Below are 21,036 nucleotides of genomic sequence, written 5' to 3'. Positions count from 1 at the left end.
ACTTATCATAGCAAAAGAGCACAAAGCATAATCATCAGAACCACTGGCACGATGGGAGTTTAGAAGAAAGCAGGCACTCTTCCAAAAGGATGTAGCTCAGCAGTAGGGCACTTGATCAAATGGTGTCTCCAAGGCAAGTTCTCTTATTTCACTGGGAGGCAGGAACAAACACCCTCTTCCTATTCTCTATCAAAATTTCAGACTCCCAGAAAGAATGCAGATGCCCAGAATCAACCACTTTGTACAGTTTAGTAGACTGACTGATTCTTTTCAGACCTGAGAAAGGAGAGAAACTTCCAAAAACTCAAGTTCCCACATAGCCAAGTGCCAACTTGCAAGCAGCTTTTTCTAAGGCTGTTTGTCATATGACTTCTTTTGGGGAAGGGGTCCAACTAAGGTCTCCCTTTTGGAAATAACATGGGGGATTTGTTATGGTTTGAGTGATCCTTATTTTCTGGCCAAAAAGAAATAACAAGCACAGTAGTAGAGTCCTTGCTTAGTGTGCTTGAGGTCTTGAGTTCAGTCCCCAGCACCACCACAAAACACAACGCAAAACTCACCACTATTTATCGACATTTTAACTTCAATTTCCTTTACGGAGATTTTCATAATATCTATTTATGGTCAACTTTTAAAACTTACAAAATATAAATGTACTAGATACAATATGAAATTATAACATTCCCTACCCATAACAAGGCAGGAGATCTTTAATAATTTAAGGTGGTAAAAATTGAATCTTCACTTATTAGGAGAGACATCACTTGATACAACTTAGTATCATCTACATCAAGAAGGTAACGATTACTGACTGTATTTTTTAGAGAATAAAAAGGTATGCCTTATTTCCAGATTTCTACTTTGTGAGGGTTGACAAGGACATTTACAAATTACAGACTAACACTGTGGGAGTGCCAGTCCTGTGTAAATCACCACCTAAGGAGGAGACACAAAGCCCACGCTTCCTTCTTGAGGAAAATTAAATTCATGACATTTTCAAGGAAAAGAAATTAAACTTATGACACTTTTAAGGAATAGAATATTACCTTGCAGTCTTCCTCCACACTGTTTTCAATAGTTGCCGATGCCTTACTTGGACTAAGTATGTTCTATTCAAAGAGTCACAGGAATACCTCACTTGAATAAAAAGATGTGGAAGATGACTTAGCAGTTAAGAGCACTTGATGGCCTGAGTTCAGCTCCTGGCACTTGGGATGGGTGGCTCACAACTGCTTACAAGTCCAACTCCAGGGGATCTGACACATTCTCTAAGGGCACACACACATAGCATATACACAGACATAGACACAGACAGACAGACAGAAAGACACACACACATACACACAAATCTAAAAGGGGAACAGAGCTAAGCTATCAGATCTGAGTACAAAGTTCATAATCCCAGTTTATTGGGAAACTTGGGAAAGTGTAAGAAGGTGGAGCCCCACAAATTCCAGGCCAACCTGAGTTACAGTTACTTTCAGCGCAGCCTAAGCTACTGAGTGAGATGAGAAGGTAGGGACAAAGGCATGCCGTGGTGGCACCTACCTATAATGCCAGCACTTGGGAGATAGAAGCAGGACCATCAGAACTTCAAGGTCATCTTTGGCTAAATAGCAAGTTCAAAGTCAAAGCCAGCCTGGGTTCCATAAGACCCTGTCTCAATAATAATAATAATAATAATAATAATAATAATAATAATAATAATAATAGTAACGATAACAATAGACAACACGTTGGCTTTGGTTATTATATCAAATCAAGTGGCTCTGACTCCCAGGACATCAGTCACTGAGCTGTACCCTGAAATGACTGCTGAAATGGTCACTGCTTGCCTCTGTAACCACTTCTGTTACTGTGCTCTGCTCCTTTATAAACTGCGCTCTGCAGGACAGAGGACACAGCCTTCAAGAAAAATGTGACCTAAGGGAGGACAGAAGTAATAATAAAAAAAAGTTAAAGAAAAGCATTAATATCAGTGTGAGGACTATTCAGAGGGGCTCTAAGATGATTATGGCAGCTCAAGCCTGTAACCCCAATAGCGGTGAGCCTGACACAGAAGACAGGCTCAAGCACAAGGCCAGCCGGACTATAGTATGAGGTCAATGAACACTTCCTCCTTCACTCAAGAACTCTAGTTTAAAACGTTCGCAATTAACAAAGTGATAAAACATTTATCCCGAAATTAAATTTACTCTTTGTTTCACTTTGGTTGTCAATACCAGTGAGTGACAGCAGAGCTTTAATGACTGTCCTCCAAGGACACAGGGCTAAGGGTCTGGTTCCAGTTTTTGTTTACATTCTCTCTGATGTAATGAAAAGTACTTTGCTAGAGAAAGGGTAGCAAATGCCTATGGGGTTTTTCCCTAGTGTGGAGACAAAGCAAGATCCCTCTGCCCTCTTATATTCAGAACTGAGGACCCAACTCAGGGCCTAGAAAGCTCTACCACTGAATAAAACACCTAAACCCCCAAAAATATCTGAATTTTATTTTTGAAAAATCCAAGAAAATGTTTTCATTCTTCTGTTGATTCTATGCCTTTAAAATTCAGTAATTAAAAATAAATACAAATGGCCAGGCAATGGTGGCAATGGTGGCACACACCTTTAGCCCCAGCACTCAAGAGGAAGAGGCAGGTAAATCTCCGAGTTCAAGGTCAGCCTGGTCTATCGAGAGGCTCCTGTTCTAGGACAGCCAGGGCTACCCAGAGAACCCAGTCTCAATTTAGCTGAGCAATTTAAATTCAGCTCATTTAGATCCTGATCATCATATTATGGTACATATTGGAAAAGTCCAATAAAACAGTGAGATCCTGGTACATAATTAAAAAGGCAAATCAACATAACAAGAACAGAAAGACAAGAAATAGACTCAAAAGCACACAGCATGTTGTACAGGTTGTGCATGCTTACTCCAAAACACATGCTCCTAAGTTTGAAATGACTCAATATCCCAAATGCTTCTTTTTTGTTTGTTTGTTTTTGTTTTTGTTTTTGTTTTTCGAGACAGGGTTTTTCTGTATAGCCCTGGCTGTCCTGGAACTCACTCTGTAGACCAGGCTGGCCTGGAACTCAGAAATCCGCCTGCCTCTGCCTCCCGAGTGCTGGGATTAAAGGCACGCACCACCACGCCCAGCTCCCAAATGCTTCTTGAAAAATAAATAAATAAATAAATAAATTTTAAAAAGCAAGTTTCAGACTTTGGATCATTGCAGGTTTCAGAATTTTAAATCAGGGATCCTCAACCTGCAGAATCTGTACAATCTATGCAAGGTCCAAAAGCTCCCAAATCTGAAACACTTGTAACAGCACCAAGTATGTTGCTGGATAAAGACGCTGTATGCACAAAATAAGCATTCAATGGTGGTTGTACTAAAATCCTCACCCTTTCTGTTAGCCACTCCAACTCCATTCAGATAATCCAGAGCTGTAATAGCTCATGTACCTAAAGTGATAGCCCACATCTTTCACTGGAGCGCTGTATACAACCTAATAATAAAATTCACCCATACAATGAGATGACATATATCCTTGGGGGGGGGGGGTACTTAGGAGATGGTTCAGCTGGTAAAGGCAGATTGGGGGTCGGGGGGCCTCAGTGGCTAGCTAGCCTAACCTAACAGGCAAGCCTCAGGTCCCAGTGAGACCTGTTTCCTGAAGAACACCAAGGCTGACCTCAGAGCCTAACACATAAAAGGAGTCAAGCATGGTTCACACAACTGAGAAGCTGAGGTAAGAATAGCATCATGAGTTTGAGGTCAGACTAGGATACAGTGAGAGATCCTATCTCAGAAAAGAAAAGGCAAGAGGGTTATAGCTCAGTGGGGAAAGTGTTTGCTGCCACAAGCCTGGCACCCTGAGCCAGGTTAGCTTACGTTGTCAATTTAACACACCTCAACTGAGAAACTGCCTCCAAGTGATTGGCCTGTGGGCATGTCTAGGAGGCATTTTCTTGATTACTAATTGATGAAACAGGCTCCAGTCCACTGTGGGTGGTACTATCCCCAGGCAGGTGAATCTGCACTGCATAAGAAGGGAGCAGAATGAAATTAGAACCAAGCCAGTTCCAGTTCCTGCCTCAAGTTCTTGTCCTAGCTTTCCCTGATGATGGACAGAAACCTGTAGGCCAAACATCCTTTCCTTCCTCAAGTTGTTTTTAGTTAGTGTTTCATCACAACATAAAGGAAGAAGACAGCCAACTCCACACATTCAGTGGACACACACATCATGCATACACTAATAATAAATTCCTGATGTGGAAGAATCAACCAATATAAATTAAGGGTAGTAGGTAGGAGATAAATCGAAAAACGGTGTATATGTTCCCACTAGTCTAAAGTGGAGGAAGAAGGGGACACAACACAAGTGAGATATCTTGGGAGAAAGACACTTGCCACCAAGCCTGATAACCTGTGTTTGATGTCTGGAATCCACTTGGAAGGAGAGACCCCAACCCTCAAGTGACTGAGGCTGACCTCCACCATGGCACACATTACCCACACATTTACTTACACAACAAGTAAATAAATACAGAAGTTTGACAAATAAAATAGAGAAGGGTAGTGGCTATATATGCACATATAGATACACATGTGTGTGTGTGAATATAATGTGCTACCACATTAACACAGCTGGAAGAAGAGTGCAGAAATACCAAGACCTGCCAGACCTTCTGAATTCAAGTGGTTAAAATCACTAGCCCTTCAATAAATAAATCATTTACAGCTTAAAAGAAATACCAAGCCCTTCAGCAGTAGGAATAAATGCCAAAAGAATATTTTAAGAGTTATAATAAAGAAGAGCCAAGCAACCATTAAACCCTACAGACAAGCCAAAACTGAGAAAGCCAGCTGGAGGGAAAGTACACCAGACAGATGCACCGAGCAAAGACACCAAAACCCTGCAGTGCACAATAGGAAAGGCAAGTACTCAGACTTGACTCTCATAGCACGCCAGCTCCAGGCTTGCACCAGGCTTTGCCTGCCCACTCCAATGATCCCTGCCCTTTACAGAAGTGCCTCGATTCCCAGCACCTTTGCGCTTAGCTCTACTGGCTCTCCATTTCTTTTCTAGCTTAGCTACACAAGAGGAGTGTTTTTAGGATCATTTTAAAATATGCTTTGTCCCTTTTGGGAGGGAAGAAGGGGGGAGACAGGGTCTCCTGTAACCAAGTATGGCCTTGCATTTACTAACCTTAAACTCTTGATCATCCTGCCTCTACCTCCCAAGTGCTGGTACCCAGCTCTTTGTAAGAGAGGAATAACTGATTCCCCCAAGTGAAGTGCCGAGCAAACACATCCAATCAGAAAGTTGGTTTGGGGGTGGGGGGGTTGTACATGCGCTTAGGTATACATTTAGAAACATGAAAATTAAGCCAAGGCACAGAATATATCTAAATATGATACAATATGTTAATACCTCAAAATCATCTCGGCCTTAACACTTGTCAGACTGGGGGGTTTTTTTGTTTGTTTTTGTTTTTGTTTTTTTCCAGACATGGTTTCTCTGTGTAGCCCTGGCTGTCCTGGAACTCACTTTGTAGACCAGGCTGGCCTCAAACTCAAGAAATCCACCTGCCTCTGCCTCCCAAGTGCTAGGATTAAAGGTGTGCGCCACCACTGCCTGGCTTCCCCCCCCCCCAATCTGTTTTTAAAAATGCATTTTGGAGAGCTGGCTCAGCAGTTAAAAAGCACTGACTGCTTTTCCAGAGGTCCTGAGTTCAATTCCCAGCAACCACATGGTGGCTCCCAACTATCTGTAATGGGATCCAATACCCTCTTCTGGTGTGTCTAAGAGAGTGACAGTGTACTAATATATAAAAATAAATAAATAAATCCTTTTTTTATTTATTATTATTTTTAATTAGATATTTTCTTCATTTACATTTCCAATGCTACCCCAAAAGTCCCCCAAACCCCCCCATTCGCCTCCCCCACCCCCACTCCCACTTCTTGGCCCTGGTGTTCCCCTGTACTGAGGCATATAAAGTTTGCAAGACCAAGGGGCCTCTCTTTCCAGTGATGGCCGACGAGGTCATCTTCTGATACATATGCAGCTAGAGACACGAGCTCCGGGGGGGTACTGGTTAGTTCATAATGTTGTTCCACCTATAGGGTTGCAGATCCCTTTAGCTCCTTGGGTTCTTGCTCTAGCTCCTCCATTGGGGGCCCTGTGATCCATCCAATAGCTGACTGTGAGCATCCACTTCTGTGTTTGCTAGGCCCCGGCATAGCCTCACAAGAGACAGCTATATCTGGGTCCTTTCAGCAAAATCTTGCTAGTGTATGCAATGGTGTCAGCGTTTGGAGGCTGATCATGGGATCTGAAGTGCTTCAACCAAAAAAAAAAAAAAAAAACCAAACCAAACAAATAGAAAACAACAGGAAAAGCAGAACTGTATGTAACTCGGGTAGAACACTTGCCTGGTACATGAGAGGCCCTAGATTCAATCCCAGTGCTACACGCCCACAAATAAAATAACTGTAATTTGTCAAAAGTTTTAAGTACTAACAACTATTGCCTTCTGAGTACCTAACATGTACCACGCACTCCGGGAATTTTACACATAACAGTTAATTTCTTACAACAACTTTGTCAGGTAGGTACTCCCAACACTATTATTTTATTGATGAGGGAAAAAATAGGCACACAAGAGAAAAATAACTATATCTTCCTAAGTGTCTTAAGGTTCTAAGTTTGTTTATACCTAAGTCAAGCTAACAAAATCATTAATTTAATAGAGAATTTTAAACTCATCCAGTCTAACACAAAGCCTGTGCTATTAACAGCACGCCTTACAAATGGTACAACCAGATGTAGTGGTGCATGCCTTTGAGACTGGCACTTGGGAGGTGGTGAAGGTATGTCTCTGTGAGTTCGAGACTAGCCTAATGGAGACTAGCAAGCTCCAGACCAGCCAGAACTACACAGTGAGACCTTGTCTAAAACACAAATAGTTTACAGCTTTATGCTGTAATTGCAAGGATCCACCAAGAAACCCCAAAAGCCTCAAGAACATAAGTATAAACTGGACGTAGTTTTGGTGCAGTTTTCTAATCCCAACACTCCAGAGGCACAGGAGATGGATTAGGAGTTCGAGGCCAGTTTGGGGTGTACAGTGAGGTCTAGGAAGATCACTTAATCAATGAAGTGCTTGCCAAGCAAGCATGAAGACCCGAGTTCTGACTCCAGCACCTATATAAAATGTCAGACCAGGCAACACACACTGTAATGAAGCACTAGGAAGACAGAAACAGAAGGACTCCTAGGATTTGCTGTCCTGCAAGTCTAGTCAACTTTTCAGACTTTGTCTCAAAAAATAATGAGTGGAGTTTTGGCCCAATGTTAGAACACTTGTCTAGAAAATACACATATGCATGCACGCACACACACACACACCAAAAACTAGACAAATGCACGCAAAAGCAAACAACAATGAAAAGAACTTTAAAATAAAATTTTAAAAATCTGTTTAAAGTTAGAAAAGCCACTTTGTTAAGCATGTCACTCGCCACCACCCCTTCCTTCACTGGGGACTGAATGTGGGGCTTCACATCTGCTAAGGAGCTCTACCATCAGGTCTCAGTGCCCGTGCTGCTTGGAAACTCACTCTGTAGCCCAGACACATCTTAAACTTTGGCTTCTTCTGCCTAAACCTCCAGAGCTGAGGGGGTTTACAGGTCTCTACCACCTATTTTTATCCCAAATTGTTTAAAAGAAACGTTATCTCCTGATACTAATTATATATGCTTGTTTTATTAAGTTATCTTAAGTCTAAAAGCATGAGACTAAAATCATGTAACACCATTTCTACAAACTAGTATCAAATAAACTAATCCATTCACCTTTAATAAATGATATGCCACACGCCCCCTTCTGTATTATGATAAAGGCTTTAGAACAACAAGCAAAATGTGTACTATCTCCTAGGATGGCAGAGAACTAAAGTATACAAAAAATGTAAAGTCAGGCTGCTTGGGGCTGGGGGTGCAGCTCAGCTGACAGCACCTGCAGCTGCTAGAAGCCACTCCTATACTAAGTCCCCATAGCCAGGTGTGCTTGCACACTGGTGAGCCACTCTCAGTGACACACCGAGTTCTAGGTTGGCCTGGGCTACAGGAAAGTCTGTCTAAAGAGGGGATGTGGGGTGGGGAGTCAAGCCAATGGCCGGAAACAATCTCTAAGTGAAACATCCTTGTGTGTAAAACCAGAGGATGTACACCTCCCAGAGTGTCTCTTACTGCTCTGCCTTTTGTTACAATGATAGAGTAAGAAGAGTGACTTCCGTCCTCCCTCTCCTCCTCCCCGTCTAGTAACAGGCTGTCAGCTCTCAGGCATTGGTCTGCCTGTCTGCAAATCAACTTTATCAAAATCACAAATCATTTTTGTTGTTTTTTTGGTTTTTGTTTTGTTTTGTTTTTTCAAGACAGGGTTTCTCTGTAGTCCTGGCTGTCCTGGAACTCACTCTGTAGACCAGGCTGGCTTCGAACTCAGAAACCCGCCTGCCTCTGCCTCCCAAATGCTGGGATTAAAGGCATGCGCCACCCCTGCCCGGCTCAAAATCACAATTCTTCAGGTTTCTTCCAGTTCTAATCCTTTACACTTCTAAGAACCAAATCACAATTAAAAAACAACAACAACAACAACAACAACAAAAAACAACCAATAACCTTCATACTTGCTCTTAAGAAAAAGAAAAAAACAAACCAGAGGGAAATGTGGAGAAATCCAGAGATTTAAAGCAATGACCCAGATGACAAGCTCTATAACTAGTCACAGAGTTTAAGACAGCATCTTCGGGCTAGGAAGACCGCTCAGCAGGTAAAGGCTGCCCAAGTCTCACGACCTGGTCAATGCCTGGGATAAAAGAGCAGTTGTCCTCTGACCTCTACACATGCATCGTGGTGCATATGCTAACCCCAAAATAAACAAATTAGCATCGGGGGGAGGGTATAAGGGACTTTTGGGATAGCATTTGAATTGTAAATGAAGAAAATATCTAATAAAAAAATTGGAAAAAAAACAAATTAGCATAAAATAATAAATGTTGGCTGACTACTGGTCTCCCAAACTTTAATAGGGCGTGGTAGAACATGCCTTCAATCCCAGAACTCAGGAGGCAAAAGCAGGCCAATCTGTGAGTTTAAGGACAGAGGGGGACAGAGTTTTGCTTACAGAGGGACTCCAGGACAGCTGGGACTACACAGAGAACAGGGGCCGGGCAGGCACAGTTACTACAGATATATGAGGAAAAAAAGTTTGGAGAAACAATTTGAAGTTGCTACAAAAGATGGCAAAGACCTCCCCAACTTGCAGAGCCTCCTGACATGCTCACAGTGGTAGGCTGACAGCAGCCAAAGACATTTTTGGTTAGATATCCAGCAATATCTAGACACATTTCGGATGCTACAATTGGAAGCAGAGTGCTACCGACAATTATTTGGTAGAGAAAAGGAGGCTATACATCCTATATACCGGTTCAGCCTCCATTACAATCCTTCCTTTAGCTCGAAATATTATGGAATTTGAAAGCCTCTTAACAGCTATTGTCATCACAGTGACAGTCCTGGAAACTTAAAAGCTGAGCCCAAGAAATTAACATTATATGGACTGTCCTATTCATCAGAGAAGAAGGTTAAAAAATAGTAAGTGTAATATGAACTGAATTAGAAAGGAGAATAAAATGAGCAAACAGAAGCCAAAACAGGAAACAAAAAAATAAACACTAGCTGAGCTTTTAGCAGCCCTCCACTTCCTGGTTCTGGACGGGCCTTGCTGCATTCCTGTCTTTGAGTTCTCTACCTGGCCAGTGAGCTTTCTATGGACTGCTTAAGCAGATCTCTGTTTCTTATACCTAGAGTCCTGCCATCACCCACCACCCACAACAACCGCGAAAGTAGCTAGAAGCTGCAATTCTCTGAGCATGGAAGAAATGAGTGCAAGCAAATCAGCAAAGAATGTGAGAAAATTTATTAATTAAAAAATTGTGAAGACATCAATGTGAATAAATTTATACTATAAAGTCATGAGAGAAAAGGAAAACAGAGAAATAATCAAAACGTCTTAAACTTGAATAACAACAAACTCCAACTCTGGTATGTGTTCATCCTTAAGACAAACTCTTCCCACCCCTTCCATACCTTTACCATTTAAGACAAAGAATTTTAAAGACTAAAAATGAAAAGCTGGGACAAAAATATAACTCATTGGTAGTACACTTGCCTAGCATGCACAAGGCATTTCCAGAACCAAATAAATCCCACATACTGCCAAAAGGAACAAGGAATAAGCAGGGGATGTTGGCTCACGCCTATAATCCCAGGACAGAGGCAGGAGGATTGTTCCGAGTTCACCACCAGCCTGGGCTACTCAGTGAGACCTTGTCTCAAGAAACAAAATGAAACAAAAACAAAACAAGCAAACAAAACCAAAGCAGCCAAAAAACTAAACAAAACCAAACTACACTAAACTGAGTGTGTGACCTAGTGAGACTTGAGAAGGAAACAACCTACTTGCTCAGAGCTGAAAACACCTTGACAACCACAGTGCATCACTAAGATGACACTTATTTTTGAACACAGTTAATAATGAAAACAAAAAACAAAAAAAAAAACCTTGAAGTAATCAGGTCAAAGAACTTTTAAAAGCATTAAAACTTTTCTAAATAACAAGGCCGATTATGGAACATAATAAAAATTTTAATGAAACAGATGATAAAGATAGACTTTTGTAAAGCTTCACTTGAAGACTTAAAAAGTCAAGCATGGTTGCTCACTCTGAAACCCAAGGTAGGAGGGTTGGCTAGAGTTCAAGGCCACCCTAAACTACATAATGAGTTCCAGGCCAGCTAGGGCTACAAAGTAGGATTGTCTCAGATATATATGGTAAAATATAGTTAAGCTAAAAATAGGCCAATTGAGATGGGAGGAGCATAGTAAGAAAATAAAGGCAGATTTAAAATACATTTTTTAAACCACCAACAATACAAAAAACACTCAAGTTTGTTTCAAAGCACCTCCACTGACTATAAATTATGTAGTATAATGTGACAGATATCATATAATCCCAGACAAATGGCTGAGGTGCCTGTTTAACATATCAAAGCTGGCCTGGCCTCCAGGTTCTCCCAGCATCCCTCAGTCCCTACCCATTACAGGGTTTCTTTCCATCCCAGAAGCGAGGCTACTATCCTCCCCTCAGAGGCTCTGTCCTATATAATACAGATATTTTGATTACTAGCCCTTTTTGAACCTTTGACTTCTGGGCTGCTGCACCTGGTCCCCCTTTCCGCATATGGCCCAGCTCAGAGTAACGTCCACCCTGGACTCTCATCTCTGACTCTTGCTATGCTCTCCCACATACCTATAATAAACTCTCTCCTCCACCATACCTAGGAGCAATCATGTCCTCTCCTTTTTATTTCTTTTTTTCATTCAACTATCTGTACAACGAAGATACATAAATACATACATACATATGAAAATGTCAGGGTGAAAACCATTTATTTGTATGCTAAAACATTAATTTAAAGGAAAAAAAAGTGATTGTCTGTTTTGTGCCCATAGATCCGGGCTGGAGAGATGTTCAGTGGTTAAGAGTAACTTTCAGAAGACTCAGTTCAACACCCAGCACCCACATGATGGCTCACACCTGTCTGCTATACCAGTGCCCTCTTCTGGCCACTGTGGGCACTGCACACATGTGTTAGATACGCATGCAGCAACATACCCATAGACATAAAACTAATTAAATCTTTTTTTAAAAGTTTCAAATAGCCAGGCAGTGGTGATGTACGCCTTTAATCCCAGCACTTGGGAGATAAAGGCAGGTGGATTTCTGAGTTTGAGGCCAGTCTGGTCTACAGAGTGAGTTCCAGGCCAGCCAGGGCTACACAGAGAAACCTATCTCAAAAAAAAAAAAAAAAAAAAGAAAGAAAAGTTTCAAATAAACCTTAAACATTTTTTTTCTTGGAGACAGGGTCTCTCTCTATAGTTGTAGCTGTCCTGGAACTCCCTGTGTAGACCAAGCTGGCCTCTGTCTCCCTTGTATTAGGATTAAAGATGTTGCCACCACACCCAACTATTTACTACTACATAAGCTCTCCTCCAAGGTACATTTGTTTTCTGCATTTAGGTGTCATTGTACAGTAAACGCAACCTTTAAATCAATCAATGAGCTACTATAACAAAAAGCCCCAGGCATCAGCCTTTTTACAGATAAAGAACATGTGGAGGATATAAACAATAGTTGTTAATTTTCACAGAAAATTTTCTTAGCAATTACCTGGAACCACAAAATACTAAGTAGCAATCTTGGGTTTTAACTCAGTAGTATTTTTTCACTTTGTTATGGTTAACATAAAGAAGGTATAGATTATGAAAACATGTGTATACACTCTTCAGTATAATACTTTTGTCCTTGACCACATCAACTGAAAGACTTCTGAGCCAGCCCTCTCCTAGGACAGCACCCGAGAATACAAATGGCCTGAGCCTGCTGAGCTCTGTGTTATGCTGATCAAAACCCAACCCTGGCAGGCAGAGCTCCCTGGAGACTCCAAAGAATCACTACTCAGCACACTTACAAGAAGCAAAATAAGTGAGAGTCCAATGTAGTTATTGTTTCTTTAAGAAATCCAGACTAAGTCTGGGATACTATTAAATTAAGTGTGTATTCATCGATGCTTTTATGTTTGACTGAAAGCAATATTGAAAGAGTTCTAATTTGTATGGTATTCTCAGAGTATGCATGTAACCCCAAAAGGCAGTGGCTGCTAAAAAAGAATTGTTGCACAAAATATCTTACTTTCACACACAAAAGTTTTTAACATTTAAAAATTAAAAAATGTAAAGATTGGTGGCTGTGTCTAGAGAGATGGCTAGGTAGGTGGTCAGGAACAGATGCTGCTCCTAAAGAACACACCTGACTGTGGCTTCCACCATGGCCCCGTAGCACCTGCAGCTCAACTCCAAGGGGTCCAAAGTGTCTGATCTCTATAGACACCTGCATTAATGTTCACATACCTACTCAGGACACTTACACATAATTAAAAATGATAAAATAAAGCTTTTCGCCAGGCATGATGGTACCTTCCTCTAACTCCAGTGCTCAGAGACAGGAGGGGACAAGAGGATCTTCTCAGATGGAGACCAGGCCAAGGCAGAATAACTTCTGAAATGAAGATGTTCACTAACAATTACCTGAGCATCAACAGCTTTGAAAAGCAGTTCTATCTAAATTATACCTAAAAATTCTCTTAAGAGTCATTAGCATGTACAATTAGTAAGTCTAGGCTACACTAATATAGAAAGAGAGGAAATGCTCTGGGCTGGCAAGATAGCTCCACAGCTAAAAGTTCTTACAGCACAGGCCTGATAGATAATCTAGAAATAAAAAGGTTCTTATAAATTACATAATATACTAATAAACTAGGGAGAATGCCTTAGACATCTATTAGGAATTCTAATACAAGATCATTGGAGTACTTCAATTGTATATTCTAATGTCATAAGATGATACCCTTCCTTCACATATTTATACTTATGTTAAGACAAAACAACCTTCCATAACTGGATATTCTGTTATCAAGGAAGAAATAACTAGCTACAGTTTTCTTATTTGCTCTGGTCTTCTTTTTTGATGTGTGTGTCCACATGTGTGCATGCTCTGCATCTATGTGCAGGTGGTGCGTTTACCACATGGGCTCTTATGGAGACCAGAGATTGACATGAAGATGTCTTTCTCAATCTTCTCCCACCTTATTTTCTGAGACAGGGTCTTCACTGTTTCAGTCAATGAGCCCCTAAGGTTCAACTATCCTAGTTATCTCCCTAGCCCTCACCTACAAAACTGTATCAAGTACATTTGCTACTTATCAGCTATGTTGTCATTTTTAAATCTTTTAAACTGATACTATTACAGAAATATATAAAAGGAAGAATATGTATGCGATTTAAAGGAACACTGGAGATGTGAGCTCTCAGCTGTCTCTTCTGTCGAGTAGTTGTGAACCATTTACCCAGTATGGTCTACTCCTAATAAAGGGTCTGAATGGTGAGTATTTTACACTCTTCTACATTCATAGCTTTCAATCCTCCTGCCTCAGCCACCTGAGCGCTGAATTACAGGTACATACTACTGTGCCCAGCCAAATAGATATGTAGACACAGAGACAGAGATAAGAGATTCTTTTTTCTGGCCTACATGGTGAGTTGCCTGCCTGCTAGTGATACAGAGTGAGGACTTATCTAAAAACAACAACAAAAGTTTAATTCTAATGACAATTAGTGACCACTACCAGACATGATTACAATTTAGAGGTGGAGGTATACTACAGCGTTCAAGACCAACCTACAAGTCCCATGTGGTGGTGCACATCTGTAATCTCAGCACTTGGGAAATGGAGGTAGGAAAATTGGGAATTCAAGGCTCTCTTCAGTTTTCAAGTTTCAGACCACTCTGGGCTACAGGAGACTCGGTCTAAAATAAACAATACCAGCCTGAGCTACACAGAAACTGTTTCAATGAACAAAGAATCATAAGCAGTTGCTATATCAGATCACATTATCTTTCTGGAATATCACTTCATTTTGGGGTAGCCACAACTTATTCTGTAAAGACTTAAAAAATGCACTACAGATACAGAAGAGAAAAATTCCAATTATTCAAAATAGTGAGTTTAAGGAAAAAATGTTATTACTCACAACTTCATAATTTGTGGTTAATTTTTAATATAATTTTCAGAAAGTATTGATAAGAAGCAACAATGACTTGAAATCTATTAACTGTTGAAAGATACTAATGGCAGACAAAGCAGCCAGGCACGGTACACACCTCTAAGACTGCCAGAAGCTCAAGGCCAGCCAAGGATACACTGCAATACTGTCTCAACAAACAACAAAGAAGACAGGTAGACACCAACACTAGACCACCAGCACAAACATCAGCTCGCTAACAAACCATCAACTAGAAACTAGCAAGTCACACAGTACCTCATTCCTCCGCACCAAGAAATGGCCTACTGCATTCTTTCTAATTACATTTCTAAAAACATTTCTGGCAAAGCAAATTATTCTAACTGCTTACTCATATTAATGATGAAAAATTGCCATTCTTGGCTAAAGAAAAAAAATCATGAACTCTTGATAAACTTTCTAAAATACATAAAATATGTAACTTACATTAAAATCTGTATGTAGAGCCAGTAAGACAGTTTAACAAGCAAAAGCAGCCAGGCGTGGTGGCACTCTTGGGAGGCAGAGGCAGGTGGATTTCTGAGTTCGAGGCCAGCCTGGTCTACAGAGTGAGTTCCAGGACAGCCAGGGCTACACAGAGAAACCCTGTCTCAAAAAAACAAAACAAAACAAAACAAAAAAAAAAAAAAAACAAGCAAAAGCAATCGCTGTGCAACCCTGATGACATGTGTTCAATCCAGGACCCAGGACAAGAGAGAAAAGTCCCAAAAACTGTTCCCTGCTCTCTATGCACACCTGCACTCAAACACAAGTGCACACACACACTGCCTCCCTACAAAATATATAAATGTGTGTGTGTGTATATTGTGTGTATATATATGTGTGTGTGTGTGTGTATACATGCAGGCGCATACGCGCGCGCACACACGCACACACACACACACACATACACACACAATAATAATAATAAAATTTAAAATATAAATCTACACATAAAGTCAAGGACCTATTACACTTTTAAGATTTATTTTTATTTAGTGTGCATGCATTAGAGGATGCTGGAGGAAGTCAGAAGGCATCAAATGCCCTGGAGTTGGAGTTACAAGCAGTCATGAGCCACCCAGAATGGGTTTCAGGAATCAAACTCAGGTCCTCTGCAAGAGCAGCAAGCTCTCAACTACTCAGACACCTCTCCAGCGCCACACCAGAGCTTTTAGTTATGGACTTATATGCTAATAATTCAATATACTCAAGGCAGTGATTTCTTTTTCCAGTTTTTTGAGACAGCTTTGCTACATGGGCCCTTTTGGTCTGCTACTCACTACACACCCCTAGGCTAACCTGAAATACACAGCAATCCATCTGCCTCAGCTTTCCCAGGCTGGGATTACAGGATGCAGTAGGAAAAGGATAGTGATATATGTGTTATTTTCATAATCTAGACTATTTTTCACAATCATGACAAGTGTGTACTTCCTACGTAGATCAGGCTGGCCTCAAATTCAGAGTGTGTCTAAGCCGCAGGCATCTGTCTTGAAAACAGTATAGGAGGCTACAGGCAGGGCTTTGGACAGGGTAGGCAAGCGCCTGACCACTGAGCCACCTCCCTAGTCCTCTAGTTTGTCTCCTTAGGTACAAGCAAAAATGTCTCCACATTTCCTACCCCCGCCTCTCTGGTAGGCCAGGTTATCCTTTGTGGATCACTTCTGTTAGAATGTGGTAGACTTTGAATTGAATGACTATATTAACTAAATTCCAGAGTCCTCCTTGTGCTGGATGCCTGGGCTCGTGGGAGAGCACCGGTCTAGCTTAGATGAGGCCCTCAAGTTTAATCCCCTGGAGCACCCGTGCGCCCCCCCCCCAAATTAAAAAGGATTTACTGTATTTCTTCCAGTTTTTATTAATTTTTTTACACTAGTCTTGGGCTACCATATTCACATCCTATCCATCAGCTTTTAACTTTCAACTTTGTCAATAAAATCGTTATTATCCCAGTTACCCAGGTTGAAAACCTTCATGGTAATTTTAACACATCCTCATTTTTTATAATTAGAATACTGGTGAAAACAGGTAAGACCAGGTTGGCCCTGAACTCTTTTTTTTTTTTTTTTTTTTTTGGTTTTTCGAGACAGGGTTTCTCTGTGTAGCCCTGGCTGTCCTGGAACTCACTTTGTAGACCAGGCTGGTCTCGAACTCAGAAATTCGCCTGCCTCTGCCTTCCAAGTGCTGGGATGTGCACTACCACGCCCGGTGGCCCTGAACTCTTAAGAGACCCTTCTGTCTCTGTCTCCCAAGTGCTGATATTAAAGTTGCGTACTATTATACTTGCCCCAAACTGAATTCATATGTGCAAGAATGCTGTTAACCAGTCCTGAGAACCTGGGTTCAGTTACCAGCACCCACAGAGCAGCTCACAACCATCAATCTACAGGAAGAGACCTAACGCCCTCCTCCTTGCCTATACGGCATCAGGTATGTATATGTACATGCAGCAAAACACACACACATGTAAAATTACATTTTGCTTTTACAAATTAAAAAAGGAAAAGGGAAACAAAATTTGTCTATTCCTAAGTCCAAATGCAGAACTCGGACACAACTCACCCAGCAGCTACAAGTCTTGGGATCATCTCTTTGCATGCTATCGTCACTTCCTTTGAAACGCCCTTTCCCGTGACTAGTCTACACTTCTTCTCCTTCCCTTTCCCCGAGCTATGTGCAGCGGGACAGTTTATCCTTCACTTCACTCCTGTACATATTATCAATGAAACCAGCTTGCTACCTCTGCTAGCCGGTCCTTCCTACAGATATTACATCTCCATCACCAGCCTCTCAGGTCTTAGGATGGCTTCTGATATTTTTCTCCTTCTCTATTCTGCCCTCCTCTAGAACAATGCTCTTAAAAATGGTCAACAACACACTATGGAAGAACAAAAGAATCCACTTGGCATCAAGGGGAAAAAATATTCATTCATTCTTCTTCTTCTTCTTCTTCTTCTTCTTCTTCTTCTTCGATACTGGGGCTTGAACTCAGGCCTCACATAAGCTGTGTACACTGTCACTAATTTACAAGGCTCTATACTTAATTTTCCTCATGGCACCCTTTCTTATACTCTATTTCTGACCGTTGATTACATTATTTGTTAATTACTATAACCTTGTCTATATTAATAAAGACACACAAATTAAGAGTATGTGCTCAAAATTTGTATTTACTAGAGTTCAGGCACTTGCCCCCAAGCCTGATAAAGAGTTTAATACCTGGGAGAAATGACTCCCCAAGTTGTCTCCTGACCTCTGCATACATGGGTGTGTGCGCACATACACATACACACAAAATAAATATAATTTTAAATAGTTTAGAAACAGCCCTTCTGAAGAATATGACACCGAGTAAGTCCCAGACTATGCGGAGCACATATGTATACACCAATGCAGCTCAAAGAAAAACTCATGTTCAGACCACATGGAAGGAAGCCCTAACCATGCCCACCCATCGACAGCCCCGCCAGCCATCTCAGAATCCTGTGTCCTACTCGGATAGGCAGAACAGGGTGGTTTGGCAAAGCCTTTCATTTCTAGTTTGGAGAAAATACTCTGTTGAAAGTAAAAAGATACGGAAAAGGGTTTCACAGTTCACCATTCTGACACTGCTCACCGCCTGGTTCATAAAGCACATACCGAATATGCCACCACAATCTCTTAAAGATTCAGTACCTATTTCCCAATTCCTCAGGGCACGACTCGTTCCCGTCGTTCACAACCGGTTTATCCTCCCACCTCCTGAACCTGAGCTCATACCTGCCTTCATCCTTCCCTCCCTGGGGATACCATCCACAGTTCCACAGTCGCCCCGTCCTGTCCCAGGATAGCAGGACAGTCAAGCCTGGGTCCCTAAGACCCCGGTTCGTGCTCGCCGCCGCCGCCGCCCCCAGACGCTGCCAGCCAGGCGGGGGGAGGGGTGTGCCTCGCCTCCCGTGACTGGCCCAGATGGCAGCCGATTCCGCCCCCACTCGCGGGCACCCCTCCAGCCCTCGCCCCCCGAAGGCTGCCCATCCGCCTCGCACCTCGCCCCGACCCCACCCCACCCCTCCCCGGCCTCCCTCATGCCCTCCACCGGCTCCGGACACACTCACCGTGCTGGGTGAAGACGTTGAAGCCGGCGTCTGCGGTACGCCCCGCCGGGTCCCGCCTGCGGCCCGAGGGCCTGGCTGCGCTGCTGCCCCGGATCCCGCGCGGCTGCGGCTGCTGGAGCCCCGGAGCCTCCCCGACGCGGCCCACCTGCTGCCCCATCCCGCCGCTCGCGTACTCCCGCGCCCCCGCCGACCCTTGCTCACATTCCTCCTCTGCTCCGGCCTCCGGAGCTCCTGGCGCCGCTCCGGTCTCTCCGGCCCAAGCCCAGGCCCTCTGGGCCGGAGTTGCCGGCGGCTCCCACGCGGACTCCTCGGAGCCGCTGCCGCGCTGCCTCCCAGCGACTCACAGACTCTCCTTCTCCCTCCCCCTCCGGCGGCTCCTCGCCCCAGCCGCCGCCGCCATCTTTAAACCACCGAGCACAGGGCGAGCGTGGGACAGAGCGTCTCCCGCCCCCCTCTCGCCCAAGCACCTCCGCTACTCGGTGGGCGGAGCTCGGCGGAGCCCCGCCCCGCGCCGCGCCCCGCTGGGTGGAAGCCGGGGCCCACAGGGTCAGCGAAGCTTTCGAGGGCCCTCGAGTGCTTTTACTGCTACCTTCACCCACGTTCGGCTCCACACACTGCCCCACTTGGAGGACTGTGGGCGCCCGGCCTTTCCCGTCCCACCTCCACCTGTCAAATCAGAAGAGGCTGAGAAGCCACCACGTGCGCCGCGCAGCTCAGCACCAAACAGCTGAGGCTCCTGATCCCTGGGCTTCGCTGCCATTCAATTGAGGAGCCCTTCACACACACTTAGCATTGGGCCCAGAATGAAGTTTGGAATGGTACAGAATTCACGGGGAGATGGTCAAGTGCGGGGTTAACTTAATTCGGTGAATTATTTCTTGATGTGCACTTTGCCGTCTTATTGGCAAAGCGGTTAGAACTCAATTCTTCATACTACCGTGGATTTCTCTTGAACTCTTCCACCATCGACCTACCCGCATGTGTTTCTGTTTACTTTAAAACGCCTGGTGGGGCGCTGGTGAGATGGCTCAGTGATTAAGAGCGCCGACTGCTCTTCCTAAAGGTCCCGAGTTCAAATCCCAGCAACCACATGGTGGCTCACAACCATCTGTAACAAAATCTGATGCCTTCTTCTGGAGTGTCTGAAGTCAGCTACAGTGTACTAACATATAATAAATAAATGAATCTTTAAAATAAATAAATAAATAAAATGCCTGACAGTAAAGCGACTCTTCTCACAGACATGCTTTCCTCTCAGTGCAGGTTGGGCCCTCCTTTTTGGCAAGGAAAAGATAAATCACTTTGACCTTGTTTCTGAGTCAAAACTTACTCATCTTCACCGTCTGGGGTCTAAATAGAGAAATGGACAGAAGAGAAGCTATTTTTATAGATGTACACCCTATGTGCCATGAGGACTGGAGCCATTGCTTAAACCAAGGAAAACCACCCTGGGGAAGAAAAGAATTAGCAAAATAGATATAATTCCCCATACATGTCTTTTGTAGAATGGTGTAAGATCACAAGTGCATGTGGGTGAGACTCAAACTCAGGACCTTGAGTTCCAGGTGAGTGCTCTACCACTTGCTACTACCGCCCCCCACTCCAGCTGATTTTGATATTCACTATTAAAGAGCCTTAGGAGCTGGGGAAAGATGGGTTAATGACAAAGAAGACTTGCACTGCAAGCCTGACCACCTGAACTTGCTGCCTAGGACCCACACAAGCAGCTACTGGTCATAGAGAAAAGCCAGATGCACCAGCCCAAGCTCTGTGATCCCAGCTGGTCCACAAGAAGGGGGGAGGCAGAGATAAGGGGGTCTCCAGAAACCTGGCTTACATGTGCAGTGGCTAAGGGACCCTGTCTTAAAAGAAGCAAGAACTGACAGTAAAAGTTGTCCTGTGACCGGCACGCACACACATGTGCCCACACTAAGAACACTCTAAGTTATTTCATCGCCACCCAGGGTACAGCCAGAGACAACGGAATTTAGTTCCCATTGAAAAGAAGCACTACACTTTAGCACTGGATGGAATATGAATTTTCATTTATATCAAAGTCTATCTGTATTTAAAATACCCTTTTTTCCCCTGAGTGTCATGTTGTACCACTATTATAATAGATCCAGAGACAGTTGGATCACAAATTCAAGGCTAGACTAAAGTGCATCGTAAGAGCCTGTCTGAGAACAAAAGTGGCCACACACCTC

General features: G+C 43.0%; 1 protein-coding gene across 7 annotated transcripts in view; it reads right to left on the bottom strand.

Moving 5' to 3' along the window:
• Positions 1 to 19,445, bottom strand: part of Abl2 (v-abl Abelson murine leukemia viral oncogene 2 (arg, Abelson-related gene)) — a 91,030-nt gene extending 71,585 nt beyond the window's left edge. For 5 of the 7 annotated variants that reach the window (XM_011238737.3, XM_011238738.3, XM_006496615.4 and 2 more), the window contains exon 1: positions 18,830 to 19,445. In XM_011238737.3, coding sequence (XP_011237039.1) covers positions 18,830 to 18,986 — 157 coding nt within the window. In that variant the 5' untranslated portion in view covers positions 18,987 to 19,445. The remainder of the gene's footprint in view (positions 1 to 18,829) is intronic. The other 2 variants (NM_009595.3, NM_001136104.1) reach the window with 1 other exon arrangement.
• Positions 19,446 to 21,036: the final 1,591 nt, after the last annotated feature.

This window comes from Mus musculus, chromosome 1 (genome assembly GCF_000001635.26).
Source record: "Mus musculus strain C57BL/6J chromosome 1, GRCm38.p6 C57BL/6J".
Lineage (NCBI taxonomy): Eukaryota > Metazoa > Chordata > Mammalia > Rodentia > Muridae > Mus > Mus musculus.
The sequence above is the reverse complement of the archived record's forward strand: the minus strand, read 5'-3'. Positions and strand labels throughout refer to the sequence as shown.